The sequence below is a fragment of the Drosophila virilis genome, chromosome 4 (genome assembly GCF_030788295.1).
Source record: "Drosophila virilis strain 15010-1051.87 chromosome 4, Dvir_AGI_RSII-ME, whole genome shotgun sequence".
In the NCBI taxonomy this organism is placed as follows: domain Eukaryota; kingdom Metazoa; phylum Arthropoda; class Insecta; order Diptera; family Drosophilidae; genus Drosophila; species Drosophila virilis.
This window is the reverse complement of record NC_091546.1, coordinates 5,597,921-5,610,489: the sequence shown is the minus strand read 5'-3', so window position 1 is coordinate 5,610,489 and position 12,569 is coordinate 5,597,921. Positions and strand designations below refer to the sequence as shown.

The following is a 12,569-nucleotide window of genomic DNA, read 5'->3' as shown; positions in this document are numbered from 1 at the left end:
TTTATTTCTTTTTATTTTAACAGCGCTCACAGGCTTAGGTTCCGCCCAGCAAAACAATTCGTCACAGGACACAACAAGCGCCGCAGCTGGTCTGTTGAATCCTCTAGCCGTACAAAATTTGGCAGCCATTGCCGCCATGACCCAGCCGAGTCTGACCAATGCAGCCACATCGCCGGGCAGTGCACAGTTGACCAATACGGCGGCACTTTTATGTAAGTAACTAAATTTACAATACATACATTTTTTTTATTGAATAACAGCTGTACCCATGCCAAAAAAAAAAACCAAAGCAGTGAGAAATGCTTCATCCATTTTACCCGCTAATCAACTAATTTCCATTTTTGTGCCCGTCATCACACCCCACTCACAAAATGGATCTGTGTCAGGCTTTTGACAGCTGCCAAATAAAATTTTATTCGGAAATATTTCCATTTAAAGCCTTCTTCTGTCCACTCTTTTTGCCAGCTTCCAACAGTTGTGTTTCAGTTTGATGCGGCTGCTTATCGATTTCTAATTATTTTCATCGCCACTCGCCCCTAATTTGCGAAGTGCCCCTTTGCTTTTATCCCTTTCCCTTTCCATCCATTGCATGGTGTTGCCTTGGTAATAGATTCTAATGACTGGCAAATTAGTTAAGGCTTTTGAAGCTATAGGAGGTGAGGTACCTGGGATTTTGGTGTAAGGTTTCATGTATCTTTCATATATTTGTTTTTAAGCAGCTTATATTTATTTAAAGGATTCTTTAGGAATTCAGAAGACTTTAATTTATAGTTATGCATATAAATGTTTAAAATTTCAGTTATTTTCCATGTATTATATATTCGGCTTAAAAACTATTAAACTTTTATTGAATTTAAATGATTTTCTATGAAATCAAAAAAAATCTATATTTGAATTAAATAAAAATTAGCTTAGTTAACCAAATCAAAGCAAATCGAATAGTTGCCAGTTGGAAAGTTTTCTATATTTAAATGCATCAAGCTCTGGCTGTCAATCTTCCTTAAGGAAAATGCATTCATATCGAAAGACAGAAAATAGTCCAACTTATGCCGCAGGAACGGGCCTGATTTTAATTTAATTATGTAATCAAAAACAGCTTAGATATAAGAATAACTCAACTTAAGCTAACCATATTTTCTCTCCCATTTATTCAAATGCTTACCAACTTATATTTGGATATATTGTTATAATTGTTTTGTACACCAGGTCTGATAAAAAAAAAGGCGGTTGCCAAAGTCACAGGTGAGCAGAGTTTATCATCATCATCAAGAAAAAAAAAGAAACAACAACTGAAAGTCGTTAATTTTTGTTGATATGGATATTTTTGTATGCCTGGTTTTGACAGACTTCCTTTCCGCTTTCTACTTTCGTTTGTCAATTTTGACAATTTTTTGCTTCACGTTTTTATTTTATTTGGTTGTTATGCAAAAAAAAAAAAGGGAGTGAATATAAAAATCATATTAATAATGGTTATTTTACTTGACATTTAAAGCAAACGAAGCGTCGCTTACGCTATGTAACGCTCACGTGGCTCCTGCTTTACGTCGTCGTTTACGTCACGCGCCAAAGTTGATGGCCGTAAAGCAGCAGCAGTAGCTGTAGCAGTAGCTGTAGCAGTTGCTGCAACAGTTAAGCGAAGCCGTAGAACGTGGAGCGTACAAAATTACAAGTTACACTCTCTTCAGAAATTAACAACACGGAACTTATTGCAACAGAGTAGCAGAAGAAGCAGAAGCAGCAGCAGCAGCAACAACAAGAGCAGGCAAACAGGACATGAAAGAGTGTAGAGTCGGATGGCAGAAACTTTGGCCTCATTGACTTTTAGCCGCGTTTCGCTCTGGGGCCAAACTGCAATGCTTCAGCTTCACATGCAGTTGTGTTCCCCCGGTTGAGAATTTACCAACTGTCACGTGGCACAGGCTTACAAGAGTAGTAGACCAGACCGACAGACCCACAGACATAAAGTAGCATCTCCCGCTACACGGCAGCAATAAAAATGAATGTGGCTGCAATACAAGTTGCAAAAGAAATATGGCCCAATGTTCGGCATTTTTCAATAGGCTGGATGAAAATATGGCCAAGAAAAATGCAGTTCTTAAAAAGCAAGCCTAGCCAGATAGAAATCAATAAAGTGCAGTACTTGTTGAGAGTTGAAAGGTTATAAAATCTATCTGTAGCTCAGTTTATAAATAAAAATTGTATATGCTTGCTTGGCTTGCTTTTGGCAATATAGTATACCGACATTCCATAAAAATATCGATACTTTCCAACAGTAGGGAAGATTTATATACTTTATTTCAATCATAGGCAATCCCAAATTAATGCTATAAGCATTTCATTCTGCTTTCTATTGTTTGATTAGTTGATATCAATTATATCGATAGATTCCAGAGATACACATATTTAGAAGTGTTCCCAACGCGGTCATATTAGATCGGTAAAAAAAATCGGTAGGTCAATTCTACAAATCTTGTTATCGAACGTTTTATCGATCATTTTTAATAGCTTTTCGCTTATATAATATATATAATATAGTAGTTAATATGCATTGAACAGGTGATCGATTGTTATCGATAACAAAGTCATGCAGCACTAGCAGCTTATCCGGCGTCCCACTACTTGCTGAATTGCTTAGGGCTCAAGACACTTGCATCTCTGAACTCGGAAATGTCATTAGCCATTTTCTCGTTCTCTACCAAGTTGGCCCTGGCCACTTTTCGGCTCAGCTCTTGCGTTAAGAAGCTGCCTAGCGCAGCTATTGTTAAATTTTAAGCACAACAAAACCCCGAAAGGACACCAACTCAACGCAACCTTCCTCCGACTTTCGGCCAGGCGTATTTGCTGGCTAAGCTGCGCATTACCAAGTTAATTTCATGAGCAGCTACGAACCGTGAAAAAAAGTGCCTGACTTAACCAGAGAAATGCCAAAAACAACAAACAACACAAAACAAAAACGAAAGAAACCAAGAATAGCTGGAGACATTTAAGCGGATTTTTCGTGTCTGCCTAAACTACAAATACATTGTGCTCTCTGGCCCTGCCACGCCTCTGTCTTGTTGTCTCTCTAGTTTGTCATGCCCCTTCCCGGCCGCCTGTGCAGCTGTGCGTGCTCATCATGTGCCACTTGAACGATTTCCGGGGCACTTAATTTAATGAAATATTAAAAATTCTTGTCGAGTCGAAAATCTTAAGTTCACGTTTCTTGAAACCCACAACGGGGATGCGCCTGATTCTAGTATTGCCCTGCCCATAAATGAACGAATAAATGTACAAGAAAATTTGCAGGCTTTTTGTGCCCATTTGCTTTTCTGGTCAATTTTTGTTTTGCTTTCGACCAACTGCGACATAAACTCAGCAACCAAATCACTATTGCAGTTCATATTATTGTTGTTGTTTCTAGTCTCTATTGTAACTGTTTGTTGTTGTAATAAAATGGCCCAACAAATTGCGCCCGAGGCTTTTGTTTGCTGCAAATTGTTTATGGCAAACGCAGCGCAAAATCCGTTGCAAAATATCAATATGTGCGCACAGATTGGCTCATAATTGTTGCCAGTGTCTGTGCGTGCGTGAAAATTGGTATTGTAAATTGTCGGGCAATAGTTCGATAGCATCCAAAAATGTGTAGATTGGCATTTGAAGTTTTGTGTAATTGGAAGATAACATTCACGAGCGGTTTTATTGGAATTGGTAAACTATCGATAACTCTGTGGATAATAGTAGAATTTTCAAGCTGAATCCAATTGATTATGTGGAAATAATAATTTGTATTACATTGCGGCAGCTGAAAAATCAATTGTGAAGGAGGCAATGTACGTTTGCATTACTAGATTTTTAAAAATGTATATATGTTTGAGCAATACGGCAATTTCCACCCGTGCGTGAAGTATTTTTCATAAAATATAACAAATTATTCACTTTTCCACCGTTGACGGTGAATTTGTGGAAAAGCACGAAACACGCCTCTAATAAAACTATTTATTTATCTTCAAATATTAGTATCAAGCACTTCATATAAATAAACAGATCAAAGAGAAATAGTTCTTGTCTTTTTTTTTCAAGAAACGCCTGGCAATATGAAAATAGTATCACTTTCACCGTAGTCTGTGAATTTGTCGAGAAGAGTGAAATTTGATAGGTATTTTTAAGAATTTTAGATGAAAAATCGGAAGTGTAGTATTTTTTTGACGCGATTAAACAGCTCAAGGTTGCCTGTTTTTTTTTATTATGTTTGCAATTGCATTCAACTGTTGATAGTAAAGCCTAATCCGTTCTTTATGCTGCGGCAACCTTTTCAACTCTAGCATTCGCGCTGGTCTTTGTTAACCATTTTCCAAGCCCCAACCAACTATGGAAACAAAAGAATCTAACAAAAACCCGCTACAATTTCGAGCACATCCAATTCAAAACTTTTCTATCTTCTTCTTTTTTTTTGCTCAACGAAATAGAAACAAAAAATAAAAATAAAAACAGAAAACAAAATCAAAAGAGAAGCAACAAACGAAAATCTTAATCAAAGTTTCGTAAAGTGCTGTAAACTATGTAGTTTATAAACCCGGGCTATAGTTTGGTTTTTTTCCACCCTCGACTCTCGCCCCTCACCCACTCCGCCTTTAGCTAACACGTTTTCAACTCTGTTTTCAACATGGCTCTCTATTACGTTTGTTTATACGCTTTTTCGCTCTTTGCACTTCAAAATCAACAGCAACAGCAACAGCAACAACTGGCAAAAGTCTTCAAGTGCCTGCAAGTGGCAAAGTCTTGGGCAAAAAGCAACAACAGCAAAACAATAGAAAAATATACAAAACTTGCCTCAAATTTTGCACAAATTTGCCAGCTAAAAAGTCGAATGCCACTTGGGCCATAGTCGGCGTTACGTAGGGGATTAAATGGGCAGGGCAGGACATTAAATACCAGCTACAACAGACACACAAAAGTACCAAATAGTCGCAGGCTCTGTGTGTGTGTGTGTGTGTGTATTTGTTGCGTCTGCTTTGTTATTATTGGCCTGGCCAAAGCTCAGTGTTAGCCTTTAGCTATAACATGTTGCATACATTTTGCTTACTTTTTGCAGTTTGCCTTAGCTGACAAACCCCCTGCCCCCTTCACTTCGCGCCAGCCTTCATAAAATGGGGGTGGGAGAGCATCAACAAACAATTAAAACAATTTCTTCAATTTCTTGGCAAATATGCAAAACTTCTTTGAAGTTACAGTTACCTTTTAGCTTTTCCTTTACATATGTTTATTTTTATATTGTTTTTTGTTTTTGTTTTTGTTGTATACCCTTTTTCAGAAAGGCCAATATGATCATTTCCGGGAATATGTTGGGATTATATGGATGCATCTTTTTCTTCAATAAATATATACATACGTATATATAGATTTTATGGGAACAGTCATGTGTGTTTTTAGTTAGATATTATCCACATTTAGACGGACACAGTTTGAAAGTCACAGTTAACTATTGACTTACAGTTAACTATTGACTAAAAACTATCGAAAGAGCATCCAGTATTCGGTTAGTTTTAATAGCTACTTTCTTACCTGTATTGTTTTTGGTTGCCCCACACACACACACACACGCACACACCTTCTGAAGTTGCCAAGAGTCTGCTCTTCACTTTGCAAGCTGTTAAATTAAAAATGTTGCCACCCCCAAAAATTGATTGCAACACCTTGGAGTGTATGAGTGTAGGAGGTGCTGCTGCAGCACATGGGTAAAAACTTTTGAAATTAAATCTGTAAAATCTCACAAAAGTTTGGCAGTTCGCGCATAAGTGTGTGTGTGTGTGTGTGTTTGTGTGTGAGTGCGATTGTGTGTATGGCAAGAACAGTTGAGTTCAGTTCTTTGAAGAACTTTTCGTATAAGTTTATATGGCATAGAAATAATTTTAACTTGGCCGAAAATGCAAAGTTTTTGACTCGCGTTCGCTCTCGCTCTCCCTCTCGCTCTCTCTCTTGCTGTCGCTCTCGAGCTCTCGATAGTCAAAAGTCGCCGTGGCGAGCTGACATCATAACTTGTTATTAGCCAAATTAGTTATCAAATGCACTGGACGCTCATTGTCAACATGCAGCGACCGCACACACACACACACACGCACACACACCAGCACATACAAACACACTCAGTCGTACAGTTGCAAAACTCATTAATAAAAAGCAGCACGAACAGCTGAGGGAGGCAGGGTGCTGGCCGGCTGTCAGAGGGGGTCGCGCATTGGCATGGCGGCTTGAACTGAACTGCAAACCACAAAATTTCATTGCATGACGGCGGGCAGCGCAAAACAACTAAATAACAAACAACAGGCGTCAAATTACACAAAACACACGCACACAAGCAGCCAGAGAGACAAGTGCCACATGGCGTATGAGCAACAAATTAATTTTAGATTTATATATAATCGTATATATATGTACATAAAAATAATTGTAAATATTGTTTGCTGTGTTAAATGTAATCAAATGTCGCCCTCGTGGCGTGTTAGCTTCGATGATTAATTACGTCTGACATTTGGGTGGTGGGTGAAAAGCTGCAGCTCAAAACTAAATATTAATGTAATTTAGTATATGGCTGATGTGTTAAATGAGTTACAAATTGGTCAACTGACAACGAGAAAGGCAATTGTTAGGGCAGCACGAACTCTGGTGAACTTTGTGAGCTGAAAAACTATCTTGAAAGCATAAGAGTTGCTTGTAAATATGACAAGAGTTACTTAATTTGATGGCAAATAAAATTATCTTAAAGGGTAATACATGAAGTAGCAAAAAGTTCAAATGAACTGGTTCATTAAATTTAATGTACGTTTATGCAATTAAGTTGTGTAACTGGTCAGAACAAACACTTTTGAACAAATCTGTTTAATTTGTACACTTATTTAGGATGTTAATTAAACAATTTAAACAGGTTCAAACTAGTTAATTGCATCATTGGTAGAATGGTAGAAAATCCATTAACTAAAAACGAAAAATTATGTATTAAAGCTTAGTTGCTTGAAGTAAGGAAGTAAAACGATCAAGTTTGTTTCGACATTAAGCTTAGTAAAACTAAAACTAGTTCATTAAATCAATGTATAAGATTCACTGCTAATTGTAGGTAACAATAATAAGCTGAACATAAATTTTAGTTTAAATATGTGAATTGAGAACTAGTTCGTATGAAGATGGTTAATCAAACTGTCAAACACATGAATTGTAGTGCTGCCACTTCACACACGCCCCAAGGCGTTGCCACCTTTTTTCACACAGATATTCTTTGACAAGAGGTGGAGCAACCGACTTGCAGCTTAACATGAACTTTAACAGCAATAATATAAATATCCAACTCATGCTGAGATACTAAGCTAAATCTGGCTTAATCAGACATAAACACACTCTCGCGGCTTCATATATCGAAATCGTCGCGATTTTAATTACGTTATGTAATTTTTGGTTTTCCAAAATTGTAATTTACTTTGGTAGAACGCTAACTTAATTCAAACACGCAACCCTATTCTCTCATATATATAACTCATCTATGTTCTTCTTTTTTGTTCCAGGGTCCGATCCGAATCCATTGGCATCGGCGTATATGTCAACAGCCGCTGGCTTACCGCAATTTGGAAGCACCACCGCACTGTCCACCTCACCGTTAGCCAGCGTTGCGCTGAGCGCCGCTGCGGCCGCAGCTGCGGGCAAGCAGATTGAAGGTGAGTGTGGGGAAAACAGGGGGATGGGGGGAGGAGGGTATTAGGCTGAAATACTTGGGAGTGGGTGGGGAAGGCATATGCATTGGGTCCATTGGGGTGTGGTTGCTGCACCCGCTGCGCTGCGCACAAATAGAAATGTCTAAACGCCAGACATTTTGATAAATGCTCTAAAATGTCTGACTGCGGTTCTGTCAGTCAGTCAGTTCGTCAGTTCCACGGTCAGTCAGTCAGTCAGTCGCTCGTTCGCTCGCTTGCATTACATAAAACTAAATGTTGCCGTTTTTGCTGCCACTGCCACTGCTGCAGCTGCAACTGCTGCTGGTGTTGCAACATCAAATGCATTAACCCGCTCATCGCTGTCAGCGTCATTCGCATTCGCATCCATTTTGCGGTTTTGTGCGCTGCCTTTGCGCGCCCTGTCATGCAGCCCGTTTGGTTGTCAATCTACTTAGTTATTTGCTGCTGGATTAATCTTTCATTAGTGTATATATGTGTGTGTGTGTGTGTGTGTTAGGCACCACTGGGAAAACTGTGTCTCTCTCTCTCTCTCTCTGTCTCTGTGGCGAGCAAAAAGCTGGCTGTTATGTAACTAATGTTTCTATAAACGTACACATCCACAGATGTAGCTACTACTATGTGTTTGCAGCATCATTTATCAAAAAGTTATTAAGGGCAGCAAGAATTAACAGGGGGATATGGGTAGTAAGAAATGGGAACATAAAAAAGGAACGATTAAAGCAAAGAAAGAAAAAAACATTAAATACTAATATACTAAAATATGTCAATGAAAAATATTAGATTTCTGCGCAAGAGAAAGATTAGATAGTGCAATGGGAGCTCTAGAACAATAATTAGAAAATACAAGAATTAGAAATTAAATAAAATGAAAATAGTGTAAGGAATAAAGATGAAGACAAATAATACAGCAATCAATTAATATTGCTATAATTTTTAAATATATTACAAGAATCTGTAGAATAGTTGAAATAAGATAATGGAGAAGGGATTCGAATGCTAGAAAGCGATTCGGAATATAAGAACTAATGGTTATCAAAACTGCAGTCTAAACTGTTGTACCTGGTCTTAGGTCTATTTTTTTTTTCATTTTCTCAGTAAAGTGAATTTTTTGTCCGATTCAGAGTGCATTCAAAATTGTGTAGAATAATCAAAGCTATTCAGAATTAGCACAGACTGTGATAGGCTGCTTACATATGTGCATGCCTAGTTAAATCACGTTGCACAAGACCCAAATTGGGCTCAAAACCAGAAGCATCAGCAACAAGAACCAAAAACAAAGAACCAAACAAGAAAATATGCCTCCTTTTCAGTTCTCTGACTCTCTGAATTTCGATTGGCAAAACGAGCTTTAAGGCTGTTGCTGATACAAATCCTTATTCGCTTTTTCAATTTCAAGCAGCAGAGCAGATAAGGAAAATCAATAGGATCAATCATCTTATACATTTTCCATCTCCACACACACACACACACACACATGCTCACACTCTCACGCCCAACCATGCTCACACACACTCGTGCTTTTGGGAAACTAATGCGAATTTATGTGAACGGCATTTTGCTGCAGCTTAAATTTTTATCAGCTTTTGACACAGTGTAAATATTACACACTTGACACACAATTCCATTAGTCAGACGTGAATGTCGATATCAGAAAATATTGCAATGTGTCCGACACCACCCCGGGCACACATACACTCACACACACACACACACACACGCGCGCGCAAACACATGCACACTCAGATCAACTGCAGCGCCAACAGCGAATTGTGGCACACATAACATTAAAGTTGCATTGGCATATAGCTAGGCAGAGGGGTTGCCTCAGCTATCTGCTTAGCAGCGAGTGGCAGTGGCAGACACGAAGACGATGACGACGCTGATGCTGATGCTGATGCGGCTGCTGCTGCTGCTGCTGCCGCTTGGGGAAAATGCAACGGAAAATGTTTTGGCGTTGCACTTTTTGCCATATTTCCGGTTACATAAGCAACAGTCGTCAGGCTGGTTGAAGAGAGCGCGGTTTGCCGGCGGTTGGGGGAGCTGGCTTAGCGTCTGGTGGGGACCACGCGGCGGCATTCGCCAAGAGCTAGTCATGCCAACTATATATCTATATCTATATATACGTGATATATGTGTGTATATATTTTAGCAGTTGACTGACTTTTTGTGTGTGCGTGTGTGTGTGTGTGTGTGGCTTGTTTGGTTTGCTGACTCATGATGTTGCCCGAAAAATTCTCTCGTGGCCAACAAAAACATACACAACAAGAAGCAGAACAACAACTACACACACACACATACAGTCATATGAGTGTAGTCGTCAGTCGTCCACATTCAAACAAATTGCGCATGTTATGCGACATGCGAGCTGCCATGTTTACGTACCCCCCCGCACACTGTTGCCCCCTCAGCCTCTTCACGCTTCTGTGCATTTTGGACTATAAGTACTCTAGTTTTGCTCTTCTTTCGTTTTGGCATGGATCTCATAAAGTGGCCAGAAAGTTGTGCATGTGGGGATAATTAGTCTCATATTAGTTTTCGGCAGGTGCGCGTGTGTCTGTGTGTGTCACAAAACTAAACATAATTAAGTCAAAGTTTAGTTTGCTATAGAAGTGGTGGGGGTTATCAATTTAGTATCAATAGATATAGATAAACTTTGTTTGCTAATTATGTTTGCAGCCTTTAATATTGTCAGCAACTAGCCTTTCAGTTTTATTGCTTGTATCTTGATGAGGCCTGGCCGAGACGTGTCCATTAGCTGCAAGCATTTAATATGTTGGGGATCTGCTTAGTATTCATATTAAATCGCTCAAAAAAATGATATGCTAAATATATATTATTTTGTTTTGATTTTCAAGAGATTCGTCTCTAGGGTTAGCTATTCTTCGGTACTGCAAAGATAAAGTGTTAGCTTCTTTCAGTTCTCTATGAAATATATAAATTAATTAATGTAAAATATTCCTTGCGATCGCCTGCATCTCTATATAGTACTTTCAGGGCTTGATATATAAAATTCTATCATTTCCTTTTTGTATATTAAAAAAAAAAAAGTATATAAAATATAGTTCTAGTGGTATTCGCCCTCTCATCTCATTCCCATCTCATTCGTTAACTGGTCTTGGCTTATAATTTCTGATTAAGTCGGAATTATTATCCATATGCTACCCACATTATGCACCACTGCATTTCGCTGCAAGCCGCAGAAATCTGCCACAAAATCTGAAAAAAAAAACTTTATATATAAAGAAATTTTTTGTCGTGACTTCTTTTTCCACACACAAATAAACTTCCTGTTTTTTTCTCCTTTTGTGTGTGTGTGTGCGAAAAACGATTTCCTATATTGCATTTTCCTCTTCCGTTGAGCAAAGATGCCGCATCCGTTACGAGTTCTTGTCTCCATGTCTACTCCAGTTCGTGCTCGAGCTCGTCCTTTTTTTTTATAGTGCTTCCTATTGATGCACATGCACACACACACACACATACACACACAAGTCGAAACACACAGTATATAGGGTATATATCTTTATGCGTTCCGCGTTCCTCTAACATGTTTGCTAACAAGCAGCAGGCCAACAATTTTTTGCTGCCAATTTCTTCTTCGTTTTGTCCGCGTTTCAATTCGGCTCTCAAGGGCATGGCCCAGCCAAATAGAATTTATATGGCAGCATAACATCTGGCTTGCATTCAGTTTTATTGATTTTATTGCCACACACAGACACACGGAGAAAAAAGTTGCACTGAATTCTAGCTTGATTGGGCTCTGCTGAATCCTTTATTTCACAATATTGGCAAGAATTTTTGTATCTGACAAAAAGAAGGTGAAACTGTTCTTAATTGAGATATATTTTAAATTATATGTTTCCATAGCTTTATAAATTTGAATTTTGTTTAGATTTCTTGCAGTTCGCAAGACTTTTTCGCTGAGTGTAGTCAGTGCCTGCTGCAATATGTCGCCTATTCTCATAATCACTCACTGTTGGCGTGCGAATGGACTGGCCGCAGCTAAACTCAAGTTTGTCGCATGTCCAACCAAAAGTCGCAAATCTTTTTGACTTTACTCCGCGCACTCTCTCCCCCTCTCTCCATATCATGCAGCTTATGTCCTGTGTGTTGGTGTGTGTGTCCTGTCTGTCTGTCTGTCTGCCTGCCTGCACTTGCTTATTTTATATTCCAACTTCCGGCTTATGCACATGACTTTAAGCTGGCTGCATCCGTTTGGAGGTTTGTTGCCTTGTTGCCGCCTCGTCAACCCCTTCGGCTGCCTTAGCCCCTTCCGCTGTGCAACATCGTTTGTCACTGTCATATTTGGCTGACTTTTGCTCTACGGCCTCGCATTTAAAGCATTATATTTATTTACTACATTTACTAGTTGTAACGCCCACCCACGCCCGCAAACTGCATGAACTTTATTTTTATTTTATTTTATTTTTTTATTTTTTTTATTTTGCACATCCTTTTGCTTAACTTTTTTTTTCTGTACGCTTCCTGCTTAATTTTGCGCCTGTCGTCTGCGCCTGTCTACATGCTTATAACTTGTTTCCTGTTGTTGTTACTCTGCTGCTTCTTCTGCCACTGCTTCCTCGTTCTCTGCCCCTGCCTCTGCTGCTGCTGATGGTTCTTATTGTTGCTGTTGCTTATGTTCATGTCGTCATTTGATAAATTTCACATGCTGAGAATGTATCTGCCCCCAGATATTGTTGCCGCCTGCCGCCTCCACAGATTGCACAAATGTGTGCTGTATTATTATTTTTTTTCTGTCGCAACTTCGATTTCAGATTTTTGCCAAGCATGAAAAACGTTGGGAAATCTGTTCATTGTTGTTGCTGGCATTGCCTGGGCTGCTTAGAAAATGCAAAAGCAAGCATTTAGAAA

General features: G+C 39.0%; 1 protein-coding gene across 4 annotated transcripts in view; it reads left to right on the top strand.

Annotated features, from left to right (window-relative positions):
* The window catches only part of bru1 (bruno 1), a 135,003-nt gene that overhangs the window by 117,166 nt on the left and 5,268 nt on the right, over positions 1–12,569 (top strand). For all 4 annotated transcript variants that reach the window (XR_011416753.1, XR_004304739.2, XR_011416754.1 and 1 more), the window contains 2 exons: positions 24–212; positions 7,533–7,682. Coding sequence is in view for 1 of the 4 variants with exons in the window: in XM_070209313.1 (XP_070065414.1) it covers positions 24–212; positions 7,533–7,682 (339 nt within the window). In the remaining 3 variants the exon portion in view is untranslated. The remainder of the gene's footprint in view (positions 1–23; positions 213–7,532; positions 7,683–12,569) is intronic.